The 21,214-nt window shown below is 37.2% G+C and overlaps 1 protein-coding gene across 1 annotated transcript; it reads right to left on the bottom strand.

Annotated features, from left to right (window-relative positions):
- Positions 1-785: 785 nt before the first annotated feature.
- On the bottom strand, positions 786-18,948 carry sptlc2a (serine palmitoyltransferase, long chain base subunit 2a). The gene is made up of 12 exons (XM_066694117.1): positions 18,644-18,948; positions 15,964-16,158; positions 15,043-15,197; positions 14,738-14,886; positions 14,347-14,471; positions 13,505-13,598; positions 12,995-13,100; positions 12,361-12,580; positions 11,651-11,777; positions 5,844-5,979; positions 5,585-5,714; positions 786-3,748 (listed from the first exon to the last, which is right to left on the bottom strand). Exons 1-12 carry the CDS (start codon positions 18,788-18,790, stop codon positions 3,632-3,634), a joined length of 1,701 nt encoding a protein of 566 aa, XP_066550214.1. The 5' UTR covers positions 18,791-18,948; the 3' UTR covers positions 786-3,631.
- Between the last annotated feature and the right edge of the window lie 2,266 nt (positions 18,949-21,214).

A 21,214-nucleotide genomic window follows, 5' to 3' on the forward strand; every position in this document is an offset into this window, starting at 1 on the left:
CATATTGACCAGGACTAAAACAATACAAAATAAACTTTGCATACTGATACATTACTTTTAAAGTTGACGCATGTTTCAGACTGTTAACTGCAATTTGCCAGTGGTTGGATGCAGTATTGTAATGGTTTACATAATAAATACCTTGTTCCCAACTTTAATCTTGCTAAAATGGATATTTATAGGTCAACTGGAACCTGTGCTCTGTTCAGAGAAGCTGGTATTGCTTGTTAATAAACCTTTGCAGTAAAATAAATGACTATTCCACATTTTCAAGAGTAAATGTGAATCAGTGCATTATGATAAGAACTAAAACACATTTTAAATTAATTCTGGGATGACCCAAGGAGAAAATGAACATATCATAGTAGGTAACTCAAGTTTTCAGAGATCAGGACTGGCCTGGAATATAGTTCTTGGGCAGTTATCCTCAGTGCAAGCTCCAGACCAACGATAGACAAATCAATGATATCACTAACCCAGAAAGAAGAAAAGCACAATATAAACAGTGCAGGAATGAGTCTGACCAGGGTTTTTTTCAGGAATAGGTTGATAATGTATCTTAATAAACATGAAAGACGTACATAAACTAGATTGTTATAAAACAAATCTCAAGACCATCAATCATTTCAACCTACAAACTGTACCGAACTCCACATTCCAGGTGTGAACACAGTGTAAACTAGTGAAGCTGAATGTGATTTAAAGTTCACTTCCTGTCAAGTAGGAATGGTTTAAAATGTCCATCAACAATACTCTGACATTGCAAACTACACAAACAAAGCCGATGAGGTTTTTAAACAGATTTATTGACATAAATCAATACATTTGAGAACGATTACATTGTAAAATTAAACATCTGTGATATGACTCCACAAACAGGTTTCAAATTGACAGATCACATGATGCCAAACTGAAAAACTACACACTGAAACGTGTATGATGGTACCGTCCGACAGTGTGAAGAGCTGAGTGTAGCAAGGAACACATCACACCCACAACAGTACATACATCGGAAATGTAGATATTCAAACTTGTGGTCTTTTAGATGTATACATTATTCTACCAACACATGAAAATGCTTTAGAAGCCATATGTGCAAAGCATGCCTTTTTTCTGCATAATTTATATGAAGGTATTGTACTTAAGACACTAGATGTGAATTTAGGGATTCAGTCAAATCAGAACGCGTCATACTAGTCACGGGTTTGCTTTAATCTAATTCTCTCCGCTTTTGTAGAAAAAAACAGGAGTCACGTTTTTAAAAATCATTACATGATACGTCCGATTTGTATTTACATATATGTATTGGTTCCAAAACATTAGAATTTACAAATGTAAAAATTACAGAAAGATTCATGGCTGTGGATTCTAAAAAAAAAAATGGCAGCAAACACACTACACAAGCTTCATAAAACAATTACAAAAAGGTAGATCCCTTTAAATGGCAAAATATCCAGATTCACTTACATGTAAGCACATTGAAATCGCTGTTGCCCAAATCCTAAAACCACTTTTATTACACCCTAAACATTGTGTACAGGTCTCTGGTGTTGGAGTGTGAAATGAGTATAACGTACAATTAAACAGTTTTGGTCATGAGGTGTAATTAGGTTCTAAAGGAAGATGCGCAGTTTACGTTATATAGTAGAATATAATGGGTGGTGAGTGTGGTTTTATTTGTTCCCCAAAGTATATCTATTTAATGTACACCATTTATAACAATCCAAAATTGTGTTAGAAAGAACACAAAGCAGTTTGTATAGCAGTCCCAGTAATCAAGCTTTTCTAAACTGATTTCTTCAGCAGGTTTGAAGTTCCAAATGATTCTGCTTAATTCATGGTGTAAAGGCCATGGTAGTCACTACTGGGGGGGTACATGTAGTATAACTATACACAATATATATATATGGGGGAAGGGGGTGGTAAATGTAATTCAAATATTTCTAAATGGGTGATAAATATATATTTTTTAATTATAACCATTCAGCGAGTTTATTTTTGCATGGTCTTTATTAAAGTTGGAAATATCCTTACATGGTGTCTGAATGCATTCAATGCATTTCAATTGTTTTTCTTTTCACTCTTTGATGGTCACATTTACCACACAATCATATATTAAGTGGACTGATTTTGTTAGATATTTGAATCTTTAAAACAAACACGAATAAACAGATGTTTGACAATGACAGTCTCCTGTACCATGGTATGAAGCAAAGTGGGGAAACAACTCATAATTAGCTGGTACTTAAAAGTCTAAATCTGGAATGACTCCTGGTTTAAGACAAACCACAATTAGTGGAGTGTAGGATGTGTAATTCAGCACCTTTTACAGTAAACTAGCAGATTCAGTGACTACGTCATTCATGCATTTTTAGAGAATATAAATTATAAAAAAATACGTGTCAGTAGTACTTGCACTGAGAACATGCAGTCTGTAAACATGCATGCAATTAAGAACGTATTTCGGAGCTGCCATCAATATGAAGTACATGGAAATAAAAATAAATAAATAAATCTGTACACATTAGATGCATAATTCCTATTTGAAGCGATTACATGCACAGGGAAGTGAACACATGTAGTTCTCAGACCCCAAGACAACCAAACCAAATTCCTTCAAAACGAGATTGGAAAAATAATTATACAAAATGTCTATTAGTAATGCCAAAAAATACAAACTAGAAGATATTTTATCAGAGTGCAATTGTTACTTTATAGATCTATATAAAAGAAAAGGGTAAGACAACGAAACCCCTGTTTGACAGAAAAGCAAAATTAAGAACCGATTAGCAAGATTGCAATTATAATTTTAACCTGCTGCAATATACATCCGATTACACTGAACCACCTTCTGGAAATATACAAAATGTGTTCTTTGTCAGTTTAAAAAAAAAAAAAAAAAAAAACTACATTTGTGCCTACATAGCTACGTGCAAGTTTCACACTGGGCTTGTTCGGACGTTAACAAATGCTGCCATTTACTCATTTAAAAAAATATATTCACTTACATTTTAGTAAAGTCAAGTTGGATACTGGTCTGCTTGGAAGGTTACCCACAATTTATGACAAGATTATTTAAAAAAAACTTTTGTATGCAGAGAACCCAATATTTCCTCACTGGATGAGAAAAAAATATATACAAAAAAAATATATAAAACAGGAGTTTAGGAGCAGTTTCAAGAACACACATGTGAATGCTCTCCAGGCAAAGACTGCACAGCCCTGGTCTACAGCGATTTGGTTTCCAATAGAAATTTTCAAAATAGTTTGCGTTATAAAAACGGCTATCTTTTGTCCATTAATTATTATAGACATTAATATTGCACATAACATGGTACGTCATGAATGTAACATATGGGACAGACAAGTACACAAGCGGAAGTAGACAGTTGGGCATTTGCAGAGCCATCAAAAGCTTCGAAATACAAACGCCACAATAAGTTAAGAACAAAACAAACATTATTCTTTAAATGAAAAAGATAAAACCTTTTTCAGTTCACACTGCGGTGCCATCATAAGCTTCAACGTGATAAAATGACAAAAATAAAAAAACATATATATTAAGTGGTTCTGTGACATTTCACTCAATGCTTCCGACTCGCAGTGCACATTTGGTTGAGGGGGAGGACGTTCAATCTTCGTTTTCTTCATATGTGGTCTCAAACGGTCGATCCAGCAGAGGAATTAATCCGTGTCTGGAGTACTTCAGTTGCAATAAATCGCCTACTTCGCTGATCACATTTAAAGCCTGAAAGCAAGAGAATTGTATTAATTAGTGACAATTGAAGCATGTAAAATAAATCACATTAAAGTCAAAGCAAGGTATATTCTAACAATGCAAGAAAATATGCATCAAATTGCAATTAATAATACAGTAAAAGGGAAATCAATCTATTTTTAGCCATTATATGGATCATTAAAGTTTGTAAACTTGTACCCATTTAATTTGGCATAATTAGCACACACACGTTCAACACATGCTGTGAGCTATAAGCAACTAAAAACACGAATATACGATCAAGGGCGATTTTGTTTCATTGGCACAGTGTAATATTATCCGAGAGATATCCGTTATGAGGTCAAAAGCCAAGATTCTGCCTTCAGAGAGACAATAAACCAAAATCCATCAATAGGAGTTGACCAAGTTAAAATAAAATGGAGCCTCACATTTATTTTGGGTGACACGGTCAATGTAGACTCAAAAATGAGCAACTGAACATTTAAAAAAACATCCCAAGCTTGATTCCACAATACTTTGAGACCTGAACCCCCAAACAACGCATAATTGAATGCTTTCAGTTGGAACCACAAACAACCGAGTTTGTCTGTAAAGCACAGCTAAACAAGCAACAGCTTTTCTGTGGTATATTTGTAATTATAATATAACTAGAAAGCAGAATTAATGTAATCCTTGTTGGCTTTGCTATAAATACTACTCCAAAATACACTTGCTGTGTAATTGCCCCAGACAATTAGAGGAGATCTCTATAAATTGGGGATTTATAATTAGTGTTTTAAAGGGCTGATAAATCAGCGCACAAACGGGGCATTCTGAAACCACAGCTTTTGAGCAGCAGTGAAACAAACTTATCTCGTGTAATGTGCTGGTAAACTACAGCCAACTGAAATGATTGTGCTTGAGCAACAGAGGACACCTTTTCTTGTCCGGCGTTACCCCAAAGCATGTGGAAGCAATTTGGCGATTTTTTCCTTTTTTAAACCTAAATAAAATGTTAACCGTTTCATGAACTTACGTGTGAAATAAAAGAGGTATTGAAAATAAGGCCTCGTATGACAGCTTACACTACAATATACAAATTTCATTTTTGTGTCGGTATTTATGGAAAGCATAATATACTTTTCAGCACGACTAAATCAACAGTCCTCAGGGAGACAGATTAGATATTCTTTGATCTGCTGCCAACAGGGTCAAACGAGGAAGTCTCCATTACGTAGGAGGCTCTCGGCTTCAAAGAGGCCTTAGATTAGCGTCTATTCTGCCGTTTTACTCTGGAATATTCGATGCAATGAACTTGAAACAAATTGCTCTCTCAGATAGTAAATATACAAACATATTCTTCGAGGGATTGTAGTTGAGAGTTCATGCTCCTCTATGAACAACTATACAAATAAATGTAATAAAACATGTTTGTCATCACTGAGGCAGAGATTGTGTGCATTTTTCAAATACCTGCGTCGGGAAAATCGTTCTGCAGGGTATATATAAAAACTGCTTTCCAGAACGGATACAGATGTACAGAGCCTAAATTTGTTGCACTTTTCCAATAGTGACCTATTTAAAAAAAAGTACTAAAATTCCTTAACACCCCCCAACCCCACCCCCAATCTCTGTTTAACCAGGGTTTTCTTCCATTGCCTTCACCGTTTACCTTTCTTTTCTTCATCTTATTTGCTTTCCTTTCCTACCTATCTCTTCGCCCTCACCTTCATTTCTGCCTCTTGCAGTCTAATCTCTCCTTTCATTCCACACATTCTTTACTTTCAACTGTCTCCTGTGCACGAGAGCAGCTGCTCGAGAACAAGGGTAAAATAAACAAAAAAATATATATAAGGAAATACTCACAGTATCAAGCATTTCTTTGGTGTGAGCTGCAGATACACAAAACCTAGCCCTGGATTCAATGATTGGTGTGGCTGGGAAGCCCACGACTACCACTCCGATATTTCTCTTCAGCATCTCCCGTCCAAACGCACTGAGGAACAAAAACAAAATAGATAAGCAACTAAATAGATGGGGGGGGGGGGGGGGGGGGGGGAAGTGGATTTGAAACTAATAATGGTGTCAATATGAAATCAATAAGTATAAAAGATTTCAAACCAACCCAATTTTTGCAGGCATATAGAGCATCATAGGCACAACAGGTGAGTCACTGTTTCCATAGATAATGAATCCCATCTCTTGGAGTTTTCTGCGGAAGTACGTTGTGTTTTCTGCCAGCTGCTGAACCCGGTCTCGACCTGGAAGAATGCAAGATAATACAGTCATGCAACCACAATCTTGGTTCAAATATTTCCCGCACACACAAGTTTAGATCATCTTTAAATTTGATCTGTCACTGTCTGACATCACCATTACAAAAAAACGAAACCACCAAAGCACGAGCTTAAGGGAGTGGGGGGCAACTAAATCATCTGTGTCCATTTTCCCATTTGCTACTCACACAACAGGCAGAGCTGCAGGTACCTTTAAAGCCCCTAAATCCTTCCAAAACATTTCCTGTTCTGTGTAAAAGCCCCCTAATTAATGCCAACATTTGTTTACTGCCAAACCGTTAAATATTCCACCAAATTAACCATTAACAGAATAAGATCAGAACATGAATGTCACTTGAAAGAACCACTTTCTCTGTGGTTTAAATGCATTCCACACATTTCTCATCTTCTCCCAATAGTGAAGGCATTAAATAAATAAATAAAAACGGGGCGCGAGAGCCATTGAAAAGGTTACATTTAAAAGTATTGGCTTTCACTTGTACAACATTCCATGCATACTAAAGACCTGCTCCGAGGAATTTCCTTTTCCTCGAAAATTTCTCACCCCTTGCCGTGCAGATTAAATTTTTACATTAATACCCAGTGTTGCGATTTTGGCAGTAACTATGGAATGCAGTTTCAGCCTTCAATCTCGAGTGAATACATACATTATAGCAGCATTTAAATATCTGATTAGACAATCTGCTGGTTACATTATTTTATTCTGCTCTTGATTAAACAACCGTAAAGGTCTTTTTTTTTTTTTTTAAACACAAAAGTATTAAAAGAAACACTTTAATTTAAAGAAGTGAAACTGAAATGGAACTGCTGATAGGATGAAATACATCGGCCATCTGATCCGCGTTCAAAAAAAATATTTGACTGCCTGTGAAATCTTAATCTTCATACAATCCCCATGTAAACTGGCTACTGACAGATATACTCCGCTCCCCAAGTCATGACCGGGTCATCCCTTTGGTGGCAGAAAATTAAACCTCTTTGACATGTAATCTTAAACGCCTCATTTCACTTGTGAAACTGGGCCCAGCAAGTAACTACCCGAGTGTTGTCTACTCAATGTCGTAAGATGTCTTCACTTAGAAAGGTATCCATTGCTGATGTGAGGTGGGTGATTAAAATATATAAGTGGTTTAATTCCACTGGAAAAGTTTGATTGGATTTATTTTGTGAGCGGGGAAAAAAAGCTAAACTAAATCGTTGCAGAGAAACATTGAACTACTCTGAAAGAATGGTAAGAAAATTCTCTTGCAAAAAAAAAAAAAAAGTTATCTTAGTCATGCTATGTACTTTAGTTATGAACTTATCTTTCATAAACAGAAGAGCAGACACATTATAAACTACAATCTTAATCAATTGTATGATGCTTGAATGTCTTTAATTCAACAGATGTAGTTCAATAATGAAGGAAAGACACAAAATGGGAGGCAAACTTTCCATCATGTTATAAATAAAATTAAGAGCCTTCCAAACAAAGTGCTACGTTTCAGAGGAAAAAAAAAAAAGTGTATAAAACGTGTATATGTCCATGCATATGTTAGCTATACAGCACTGAAAAAACTCAAACCCCGACTTCAAACTCCAAAGTCATTGTACACGTTCTTCTAGGGAAAGGATGCGCTCCAAAGTAAACCTTTCTGGGGTACACTTTCAACAACTAGTTCGCAAAATGCATTCTTAACTCATTCCAGACACAAACTGGAGATTTAAAGTGAAAAGGGCTTAAAGAGTTTCCAGATGTAGAGGCCATATCCCTTTCAAATGGAAGTTTCTCCCGACTTCCTTTTCATCTAGCGAGAGATAATTATAAACGCCCGTGCCTATTTTTCAGCTTCTGAGGAGGGAAAAAAAAAAACCCGCCTACACATGCTATCAACCCGTCTGTAAGACTTCTTGTGCCCCGGACAGGAAATCGAGCACCAGTCTTATGGCTGAAATGAGTTGTCCAACTATTTTTCATCCTTTATACAAAAAAGAAACCCCCCACCTTCCCAACATGTGTGGACAAACACACAATCAAATATGAACCCACTGACAATTGGTCTAAGAAAGTTAACATTTTTATCACCACAACAGTATGCTAAATAATATACAAGAGTTATCTTCCAACATAAGTTCTTAAAGGGACATATTTGTATCCAGGTCTTGACACACTTTTTGCATTTGCACATTGTGATGACAGAACAAGACTTTTCTTACTCAAGAACTAGAAGTTTAGGATTACATGTGATTTTCTCTCCGTTTAGGCCAAAAATGCATTATGAAAAAAAAGATACTCACTGCAATATAAAAATCTTAGAATAAACTAATAAATAAACAATATGAAACAACAGTACAGCTTCTTCCAGAACTGCTTGGCTGTAAAGTAGATTTCCAAAGTAAAGTATATCTTTTACAGACATGCTTTGATAATGTGAAACAGAGGAATTGAATACAGCAGTGGTACAGCTGCTTTAGTATCAATAAGACCAAGAGTACATTATCACCAGATAGGATCTTAGTGAAAATATCGGGGTCAGATGTCTTTGGCAGCCCTCCAGCAGCCAGGATGGCTTAGGTGTTCAGAGATCGCACTGCTGCGGCAAGTCGGACAGGCACTTCGATTTCATATTCGGAGGAATGCCCTCGGACTCGAGGTTAACGAAAGCAAGGGGAAACTGAAGTTTAAACACAGTTTAACACCTAAAACATGTGTCGCTACACTACAAACTCCGAGAATGTCAACACCGCAGACAGAGACTAATGGGCACTATTTGTAAAATCTGTGTTGGGCACACAATGTGAAACCTAATTCAATGCTGTGATGAAGGACATAAGCAAGCACACTTAGCTAAATTGCTTTAGTTTCCTTTACAGATTTAAGAATGTGAAGTATCTTTATTACATCTGAAGGAATGTAGTGTCAATGATGGGGTCGTGCTTTTACCCAATAACACTTGGCTCCAAACGACTTTTCCCTAAAACGTAAGAAATGTGCTTTTTTTTTTTTTTATTGCATTACATTACAAATGCATGATAGTTTTACAACAGCAGGTACATCCCATGACTTGAAAAATCACCAATATTCATGTCAAGGATTTACCTTTTTGATTTTAACTTACTTGAATTTAGTCATACAAGTCCATCAGACCTTAACTGTATTTCCTGCATCTGTTGTCAGTAAAACTGCACATGGTTTGGTGATGTTACAAAGATCCTGTCAGTTGCAAAGTAATATTTGACTGAAGTGAAGCACAAAAATACACGTTTCAAAGTTTTAGTTTTAGGAGAATACTGCATTTAGTTGCTAGCAATTATGTTGGTTAATGGAGAATATGATACTAATTACTGGAGGATTGTTACAATATCAAATAGGATGCAAATGCACGTAATACACAGAAAATAACGACTTAACATCCTAGCTATGAAGCAGATGAAACTGAATCTAATAAATAGAATCAAATTTACCCAAAACCAACAGAAATGTATACAAGAACAAAACTACTTTTACAGAATGATTACATTTTTTATAAGTAATTATCCTTTACATGATATACATGGCAAAAACATTCACACGTCCACAAAGGCTTTTGATAGTCCAAGACACCAAGAAAGTCTAGTTGATGCACTATAAACACCAACAGATACGCTTCAGTTTAAGACCAAACTAATCACCACCCTTTCTCCACAGTTCTATTACAGTTCTTAAAGTGCAATAACTGTAATAAGTTTTACATCCATGTGCTTCTAGATCCACCATTGCTGTGCTCACATAGAAGCATCACTTTAAGTATAAAAACAATTACACCCTCTCTCCTCAAGTTGCCGTTATGTTAAAAGGCAGCAATAGGTGTCAACACCCCGCAGAATACACAGGAAGACCACTTTTATGACCCGTATGGTATTTGTTTTTCTTGGTGTCCCACAGTTTCGCTGGAGACCAGTCTGCAGTACTACCACACTAACTGGAGACCACTGTCTGCAAACATACTTTTCTCCAAATTATCCACAGCCCCTGCTGGCTATTCAGCGTGAATGTAACATACAATTAGCACCACATTAAGCAAAACAGATTTACAAGAATGACAACTGACATTCACACTTAGTGTTGAAGCTTGTGTAGACCATTAACCCAGTTAGCATTTATCCAAAAGAGGTTCGTCTCACAAGCTTGCGTTATCACTCTGAAATACCTCCACTCTCACCTCTGGCTCAGTTTGTGTACTAGGTGACTTATTCCTTCAAAAGCAAGCTCAGTTTCCTTTGGCACTGCTGATTACCAATCAATCGAACAATTAGGAGTTTTAAGTCAATCTTACAGCACTGACTTAGTAAGAAAAACATCTCCACAGTGCAGATAACACTTACCCTACCAGTACATGTGTTTAACCCAACGTTTATGAAGTCTGGAATGGACTTGGTTAGACTCGACTTGCTATGAATAGTAGGGCAAGATTGAAAAGATTCCCAACTGAGGTTAAATTACATTTGTGTTGCTGGTAATTGTTAACACATTTTGGAGGTTTAAACTTTCTACTAAATATTTTACCTGGCAAAGTCTGTACAGCTGTATAGCTAATCAGTCTTTTTTAACGAACCATGGTTCATTAAAAACACACACACACACACAATATACCTCCAATACATTAGCTTTGTTTTGTATTCATATGAAAATGTAACTTTATTCACTAAAATACATTGAGGGAATCCATTTTTCCCATACGTGTAAAAAGCACGCATGATGTCATAGACCAGCCAGAACACAAATACAATCAGAAGGTATTACCGTCTCAAGAAGGATGACTGCTTGATAAATATCATGGCTGTACCGCAAGTTATGTAAAACAATTCATTTTTTGTGCAAGAATGAGGGCTGCTTTACAGGAAGGAAATTTGGAGTGTCCCCCCCCCCTTTTTTCCCTCCTTGCTCAACTAGAAACTGGTGACTAACAGAAATTAAACTGTTCTCAAAGTATGCGATATAACTTGGTGCAATTATAAGCAGTGTGCTTTGAAATAATAGGAATACATGGCTCTGATTCTGCATAAATGAGGTTTTAGTGGAATTTGTAAAAGATTTTCACAATATAAAACTGTCAGACAAGTAAACAATACAGATAAATATATGCAAACAATGTTTGGACATAGAAATATAGTCATGGGTCAGGAGAGAATACACAAATATAATTTTATTAATTAATACAATGAGGTAATTAGGAAGAGATTTAAAAACAATGACAAGACTCTTTAAAAAGGCTAAAACATCCATTTATGTCATTAATAAGGACACATGCATTTACAACTAAAGCAGAAAACATTCAAATGGATCTATAAAATGACATTTACCTAACACACACACACACACACACACACACACACACACACACACACACACACACACACACACACACACACACACACACACACACACACACACACACACACACGGGTTCACAGCGCCACCTTGTGTTTGTTACAAGATACCACCGCTTATTTTTCATTAAACATTACTCCTCTGCTCAATTAATGTCAATCATCTAAATTTGGGACTAAACAGAACAACATCATTTGTGTTTGGACATGTTTCTACCAAATGAAGTTTACAGTTCGAAATACAGGTTAACAGTTTGTTTATATTATGCAATATTTTTAAACTCACCAATCGTCGTGCCATCCTCTCCCATTATGCACTTCATAGAAGTAATGATCTGCTCCACCACAGGGGGTGACATGGAGGTGGCGTACACCGCGCTGTGCGAGTGCGAGCGGAGGTAATCTATGAGCTCCTGGAAGAAACACAGACAGCCTTCGTCTTACCGAACACTGTACAAGGTTTCAGCAACGCCCTCTTGAGCAAACTTACAGGCAGGGTTGCAAATCAACCACACGATCTACAGGGGACAATCAGCACGCATCCACACCCACTACTGGACATGCACAAATTAACCAAGGCTTTGCTCAAGTCATCTCAAATTACAATGTAGGATATGCACAACTCCAGGAGACAGTGTGGGTATGGACATATCTTGACTTGTGAATAACCTATAAACTGGTTTCCTGCTGCTGAATATAATCAAAACATGGGCAAAGGCTGTTTTTGTTCTCAATGTTTATGCAGTTATATTAAGTACCTATCAGGAAGTGTGCGGAAACCAGTTAAAACACACTGCACAGCAGGAGAACATTGATGTGCAAAACATGCAAGATTTATTTATATATAAACTGTGGCTAAAATAAGTGCCTATCAAAACTGTACTTTTTGTTACAACATTCTTGGACTCGCACATCGTTAAGCAATTTAAATGGTAGTTTCTCAGACATCCTAGTGTGAAACTGCATACACCTTCAATTTAAAATCAAAGCTCTTACCTTTCTCCCACCGATGTATCCTCCGGCCGCCCCAAAACTTTTGGTGAAAGTACCCATCATGATATCAACGTCCTTGGGGTCCAAACCAAAATAATCCACTACCCCTCTTCCTGACGGCCCCAGAGCTCCAATACTGTGGGCTTCATCGAGGTAAAGGTAGGCTTTGTACTTCTTCTTCAAAGCAATCACTTCAGGCAGGCGCACAATGGAGCCTTCCATACTGTAACAAAACAACAAAAACACAGAGCAGAAAACCGTTACATTAATAGAGTTCATCTACATTTATCAGCGATTCAAAGAATTCTGGACAAGAGAGACATTCGGTTTAATAGAATTGTAAATACATACTACAGAATGAATGAAAATTAACTCCCTAAAATATCCCTACTACACTTTGACTCGGTTCAGGCTTTGATGAGATCAATTGTGTTTTCTAAAAAACAAACAAAGGTAAGCTCTGAATAGTTTAAAACACTGCATGGCTAATATTTAAAAAAAAAATAGGTTTCTCTAAATTTACATACATGTCCATACAATTATAATGGCTTTATTTTATAAGTGCATTCAAATCGACCTTGGACTAATTAATCAGCTAAATACAAGGATTTTGTACAGAAAAACAAAAACTCAATACCTGTAGATTCCTTCAACCAATATTAAAATCTTTTTCCACGGTCTGTGAGTGCGGGGCTGTCCGTGGACAATGGCATCTCGCAGAAGTTTCTCCAAACTCTGCATATCTTTAAAACATAAGAAACAACTAAGAATGCAATTCTCTCTCGCTCACTCTCACACAACCATCTTCAAAGTCACACTGCAGGACCCAAATTCTTGTCACAATGAAAAGGGACTTTCTCCTTTGCAAACTTAAGTACCCTTTACTTACTTTGTATATTGTTAAAAGGCTTTTTAAAACATACTTGTGTATTTTCATCAAGAAATTATATAATACAGATTGAATATAGACTTGGTGTTATGTAGACAACAACCATCAAGTCCATCCATCTTGAATTATCAATTGCAAATGTGTGGGTTAAATGTCTGATTGGATTTGGACCGAAGTGTAATTTAAAAAAATGTCCATGCACAAAACCTCTATTTCACTTGAAAGTCCATGCAGCATCAACACACTGTCCATACTCACTGTTGTGTTTGAATACACGAATAGTCGATCCTGACAATCTGGCTCCCAGGACCAACGATGCATGATTCAGCTCATCACTCAATATTAGGCAACCCTGAAAGTAGAGGACATTCACTAAATACCAGAATAAAAATAAATATTTATTTTTAAATGCATTTACAGTAAACATTAGAGGCACATAAATAGGTCAGAACATTTACACATACACATGCATGTGTATATTGGCAGAACTGGCCATGATCTCTGAACACTTCAGCTTACAATGTCAAATTATTCAACACATTCAGAGGCAGTTTTGCCGTTTCTAGCTCGGAGAATTAAAGACGTGCATTGTGCCAACTGAAAGTACGTGTTGTCATGCCAGTCACAATTGCTGCACTGTGAACCGGAACCGGAAGTCGAGATAACACTGCCACCACACATCCCTGCTGCCAGGATCAAGGTTGTGAAGAACAAGATCTGCAAACTCTACCCATCTTTACACAGCGATACTAAGAGTGGCACTATTTAGATCCTTTAGTTTAGCAGGGTTAAATTGTAACATTCAATCAAAAAACTTCACATCTATAAAGAGTTGTACAGACTGGCTACTTCTACACTCATACACAAAATAATAAACAGGTCTTAAGTAATATCAGAGGCAGGACACACATTTAACTGGACCACTTCTGTCAACACTGACAAACCGTGAAGGACGTTTACATCAGAGGAGGAAAGAGGTTTTGCAAACAAGGGAAGGCAGGAAATGAAACTGAAGAAACTTCTCACTCAAGTGTGCCAATCCTCGAAACACCAAGATAAAATATGGCAAAGGCCATTCATGAAGTAACATTTTGCCAAACCTTGCCAGCAAGAGCAGGAATGTTCATGGAGTTTGTGGCGAAGCCCATGCCGAAGGCCATTGCAGATTCAACCCCCAGGAACTTGGCCACTAATTTCTCCAGGTCTTCATGTCGGTCTAGGTTACCTGAAAAATAAAATACATTTTAAGTTCATGGTTTCTGTATTTACTTATTTTAACACTTACTGAAATAACTGCCATATGGGTATAAACACACGAGGGTGGGATTTGCCAGATGGTGCACATACTCATGACTGACCAATCACACCTGTTGCAAAACCTTGAAACAATGAGAGAAGGACCATTTCAAAGACATCATTTCATGTCGTTGTTGCTTTTTCTTCCCGATACAAGTTGCACCTGTATTAGTGCAGTAATTGCAGACTCCTTACCCATCTCTTGTCTGGTGCTAGCCACGCCAACTCCGTATTTTGTAGTTACGTCCGCGGCAGCGTCGGCACAAATCCCCGTGTTCTCCGCAAATCCCAGATAATTGTAGGACCCCATGTTAATGACATCTTTGACTACTTTACCCGTGTACCTAAAACAAACAAAGCGTCCAAACCTCACCAATGTAAATTTAGCAAAAGGACAGGCTGCACTAAAACTAAAACAGTTTGGCATTTTACATCACCGAGCTTTCTTGCCCCCCGAACAAACCTGCTCTTGATATGTGCATCGAAGATTGACAACTCACTTGAACGTCCAATTGTAGTCGTGAGACACCCGCTCCACCAGGTCAAACTTGGCCCCGGGAACACTGCATATAGGCCTGTTCCAGCTGTCTCGGATTCTCATATACAAGTTTCTTGTGTAAAAATTTTCAAAATCTTGATAAAGTGGAACAAAGTCCTGAGGAAAAAATAAATTAACACATAACTCATAGAGCACAGGAGTCAATAAGTTGACATTAACACCTGTAAGGGGATTGTATTCCACCAATTTTAATCTGAAGAAGCAAAAGAATTTTAAAATCTTAAGTGCTAGAACTAAAATTCCACAATGTCCTTCGAGTAAAATAGTACCACCAGGAACAGCAATAAAGGTCAATAAACATTCAGAAGCATAGAGGACACAGAAATGCCTATAGCTGGAGTGAGGACTTAACATACAATAAACACTAATTGTTCTTGTATGAAGATTCATTGCATTTTCATTACTTTTCACAGTGTATAAAACAGGACTACCAGCAATATTATAAAAGGTAAATATATTGTGTAGACTTCACTTAATTTTAATTTGTTAAATAGATTGAATCTCACATTAAATTCCTTGAAGTACATTAGCTTTTACTGTAAACCCTGCAACTTACTCTACACAAAGGCCAATCAAAGCATGTGAACAATGTGTTCTTTAAAGTTTCCTTCCTTTGGAATAAACATCCTTTATTAGTTACTCTACAAATATCCAGCTCCAGCCAAAATACATTCCTGGTAAATATTACATACATATGAAAAGCCTTCAAATTCTTAGTAAAGATTCTAAAATACCAAAAATACATTTTCATCCACTTTCCTCTGCTTTTATTATTTAGAAATAGAAGTCCATTTACTTCTAAATATGTAACGTCCAGCTACAAACAAAGCCAGACATTATATTGCATAAATACCAGTTTTACCTTTTGCTCATCTCTTTCTCTGGCGATGTGACATTTCTCGATCTTCCACTCCCTCATAAAATCACGCAGGTATCCAAAGAGAGTGAGGATGCCATAGCCCATGTATGTGAGAACAGCAACAATCATTGGCGTTTCTTCAAAGGACTCATTGAAGGGTCTTTTGTACATTCCTCCGTTGCATGCAACATGATGAACCTGATGAAGAAAAATACATCTAAACACAAAAGCACAAACATAGGGTAGCCTAAGTGCCAGAGACATTAATATTAAACCTGGTCAAGAATATATAGGCCTACAACTACATACAATAGATACGGTTAATACCGAATCCTGCTCAAGTTCCTTTAATAAAGCCGCACACCTGCTCTTCACTCATGCATAAACATTTGCCATAATTTACAGATTTGTTAAGATATAATTGAAAACCCGGTGAGTCGTGCACAGTCTTGACATTACCATCTGGAAACTAACTGGATTACCAACTATCTTTGACAGTTACACATTAACATTCACAGAACCTGTACCTCAAGTGGCCAAACTGGTTCATTCTGGCAGGGAGAAGGAGTACCTTGAATAATAACGTACAAAATTAACTGTATGACTAAAATAAAACCCTTATTTCAACATCCACAATTAAAGCTTACAATTTGCAACCCTACATTAATTAATTTATAACATTTAATACAGTAGCATTAGACCGGTCTGACAAATAGGTTGTTTGGGCAGTTTATATTCATCTGCATTGTATATTCTTTCCGTGTTATTTGGATTCAAATATGTGCATATAATTAAATTTGATACAAATGGCAAGAGAAATATAAATGTACACAATTAGTTTAATTCCAAAATTAAATAAATACATAAAAAAATATATATATGACCCGTCAGATAGGAGTTTTCAATCTTAGAAATCCAATAGCCAATTTGTGCTTTGTTTTTTCCCCTCTTTCTAATCAGCCAAGTCATTCAAAGCCCGCTTCTTAGCAACTGCATGTGACCAGTCATGCCTCGCTTAGAAATACCTCCGAGGCTAACTGCAATAGTATCCCAGCACACAACAATCAGCTCAGTGTCGGATTATCAGCAAGACCTGTGTGTACATTATTTGGCTGGATCTCAACTAGTAGGCCTATAAGTCCACTGAAACACTAACTTAGACAGTGAAGTGGGCTACTTTTATTTTGGACACCTGTTCAAATGATGATAATGCAAATGTATAACCTGAGTTTGTAAACACAACAGTCACAGCTGAAGCACAGCTGGAACACAATGAAGCATGCAACTTTCCTTTCACAGTGTCACAACAACACACGAGGGGCTAATGCACAATAGTTGGGTGGAAGAAAGGCCTACAGCTTTTTAAACCTTCAACCAAAAAATGCCATTCCTCAGCTACTTCTGCGTTTATCTACAGTCCCAGTGCCTGTACATTTCGACCAGCTGATCCTCAGCAGACATGAGGAATGCAGGGCTGGGGCAGCTCCGGTTTCCACACTAACTATACTAATGCATTCAACTCGCTGAATTTGAACTCGGGCTATAATAATGCAGAAAACAATCATTTAAATACATAAAACTAACTGTGGCCTTGACTAGTTCTTCAATTCTCCAAGATAGGACATAAAAAGATAACTTAGTGAACATGATTCAAACATTACTTCTGCATTCCTCAAGCACCTCTTATAAACCAGATCTGTGCAAACTAAGCCCTGACGTCAACAAAGCAACAACAAGGTATTTTACTTTATAACAATCAGTGCAGAACAATATCTAGGTTTAAGACAACCTAACACCATGCTTGAAAAAAACATTGTAAAAGGGAAGTAAACAAAACTAGGGGGGGATTAATACTGTTAAGAGTACAAGATCACTTCTCTAAAGAAGTTTAGCAATGATGCATGTCTTTACTAAAACTTGCACCGCCTCTCTGCATTCAAATATTAAACTTAATATCTGAATAGTTGGCAGGGAAAGGAAAAGACAAGTGGATGGAGACCAGGCAAGTAGTTTTCATTCTGGCACCCCTTATGAGAGTGAAACTGTGCTGCAGGAAATGAATGCAACAGTACAGATCTACACTGACAGGCTGGGGACATGCACTGGATTACACTGCCTGTGCCTGGACGGGAAATGTGTTACGCCACATGAATGAGTTATCCATACAAACCTGTCATTTACAGCCCGAAACAGCAGCACACACCCAAGCCTGACCGACTGCAAACAAACCCTGGAGCGCAGCTGCTACTGAAACACCTTTGTACCCAACAGCCACATCCGTTAATAAGAAACTATGGAAAAGACACCCCAAACAGAGGTTTAAAAGCAGAAATTAGACCAGGGACACCCGTAAAGGTCGCCTGGAATAGGGACTGTCTTCCTGTTTACGACACTTTCGGGCACATGGCGTTAGAGTTTAGACATTAAACGTTTAAACATGATTACGAGGATGATCGGCGTTAATCTCGTATCTCCTGAAATTAAATCAAGAGTGTCAAGTTGTTTTTTGGGAGCACAGCACCAGCTGGTACTAATTGCTCATAACACATACTAATAACACACGAATAAATATGATCACAACGCGGAGCTGTAAGGCAAGCTGTGATGACGGAAATGCACTTCCCACGTCCCGGTCTTCCCCGGGCAGGAGCGTCGCTGCCGGGGAGCGCAGACAGGGCCTCACCTGGTCCTCGGGGTAGCAGTACTTCTTCTGCCGCTGCTGGTAGAGGTAATGGTGCTTCACACAGCCGTTCTGCCCCGGCTTGAGCCCGTTCGCCGAGCGGTAGCAGCCTTCCCCGTTCTCCGGCTTATTCGCCGCGCTTTCGGTCATACTGATCCCGATCAATATACGTATATTTAAAAAAGGAAAAGGTCGGTGACTTATGTACAATTTAAAACAGTCCAAATTAATAATATAACTCAATACCACCTACTAGGCTGAAGGCAAAAGGGAAACCCACTACTACAGGCAACCTGAGAATCCAAACCTCACAATGCGGAAATAAACGCCCCTGTGACTGACCGGCAGCCAATCAGACACGGTGTTGCGGGAGGGTCACCGCGCCGACGCGAAAAAGGGGCGGGACCAGGCGTGCGGCGGATTAAACAAGGAGTGGCCCGCTATGACGTCAGTGGAAATGAACTGCAATAACCCTTCGGTGGGTGTAGGGCCCTGAGGAGTGACAGACCGCCGCATCACGTTAGAGTTAAATACAGAGGGTTTCCCTTCAAAGCTCATTGCAACGTGTAGTTAACTACTATTAGCTGCGCACTAAGGGGACTTGTAAGAGCAAATTGATAACAGAGTAGATTTACTGTAGCAAATAAGCAAATATGTTAAGTGTACAACATAAAATATTGCATTGCAGAAGGAAGGTGTCATTTTCTTACAGCCAGAAAAAAAGGAAATTGTAGCTAATGTTATCATGCAATTGGTCTTAATCAGTGTAACTGAAAAAGTAAATAAATAAATAACCTTTCAAACACTAGCAGTGTGAACAAAGGATATCTCATGTTCAAGAGAACTGTCATGTCAAATAAAGAGTGATATTTCTCAGCATGAGCTGGCTAAGTAAAAGCTGTCAGCTGCCTTTAAGGCATACGATTTGTCACACACACATACACAGACACGTAGCACAACTTCAATTCATTTCAAAGGGAAGTTGTGTGAATGGCGGAGAGCTACCTTACAGCATAGCCAATGGAGGACAGCAATAGTAACACATGATTTTTGTGTAACTGCATTTTCTGCATGTAGGTATGTGTTTGTATGTCAGTGTGGTAAATTGCAGGTCAACAAGTAAGTGCTGTTATTTATGCTAGCAGGGATTGTTGATTTTACTTATTCTTATTGATTGATGCTGAGGGAACATTATCTAATCTGTCTAATGGATAATCTTTTTTTTCGTATTTGGATTTGATTTAAACACTCCACTGAGAGTTTTCACATCAGTTTCGAAGAAAGTGAGCATTACCCGTGATACTAAAAATATTTCACAAAAATTGGTTTGATGAAAAAATATACTAGACTTTAATATAATACTGAGGATCGTACCTGCTTACTCCCCTTTAGGCCTGTTTAATAAGCTTCTTTACCAAATCCGGTTACTGTATAAATAGAATTAAGCTTCTATGTATGCTAAAAGAACCAACATATACATTTGAAGACTGTACATTGTAAGTAGTGCAAACAAAATGTCCTGCTGGACTGCTGAAGGGAAATTCTTTATGCTGCACGGCAACATTATAAACAATCTTGGAAACAGAAACCAGGAAATAATGAGAGATATATTTCTGGCATAGTACTTCCTTTTGGAAAAAACAAAATACAACAAACTACATTGCTACTTGGAGTTGTAAACATAAATGAAACAGATCCAAATTAAACACCTTAATAAATAATAATATATAAAATAATAATACTCTTAGCAATACATCTTAAGAGTATCCCTAAAAGAAAACCTGATTATTTTATGTCTCTACCACAAGCTTAAAAATATTGTTTTTTAATGTTATGTTTATTGGTAGGTAAATAATATTATCACTGCTGACTCCAAGAGAGAACATGTGTATTCTGTGTATCTAATAAGTATAAAATGCACAATTTCCTTGTGAATTATTCATGTAAATAATAAAAACTAAGTATAATTTGTCTGTACTAAACATCTTATATAAAGAATTATACATTTCCATTAAAATACTGTTACATCACTCATTTCAGGTGCAAACCTGTGATGAAAAGGTTAGTGGCTTTTATGTTCGGGTGATTGCTTTCCTCCTGTTTTTCGCTTATCTTTTTCGTGCCACACAAGGCATGTACAAATGTTTGTTTTATGCAGGTCTGACGTTCTTGACTTTCATTTTTATTTCAAAGGACATATAACTGCAAGGATACTGAATCAATAGAAACAGCACCTGTATTATTTAGGTTTGTAGTTATATTAAAATACATTCACTGTGTAGAAACCATATCTGCAATTAACTAAAGGTTTAACACATAACATAACATAACATAACATAACAGCATAAAGCTCTTTATCTTTTTAGTGTGATTATTATTATTATTATTATTATTATTATTATTATTTATGTATTTTTTATTTTTATTTTAATATGTAAAACTTGGATTTTATAGTAGAAAATAAACATATTACAAATACCTTATATTACATTTGTCCTGTTGAGGATCTTGAAGGCCTTACCTTGTTTAAAAAGCACATGAGGGTCAGGACACAGAGATTACCGCTTAAAAGTC

The sequence above is a fragment of the Amia ocellicauda genome, chromosome 21 (assembly GCF_036373705.1).
Source record: "Amia ocellicauda isolate fAmiCal2 chromosome 21, fAmiCal2.hap1, whole genome shotgun sequence".
In the NCBI taxonomy this organism is placed as follows: Eukaryota; Metazoa; Chordata; class Actinopteri; order Amiiformes; family Amiidae; genus Amia; species Amia ocellicauda.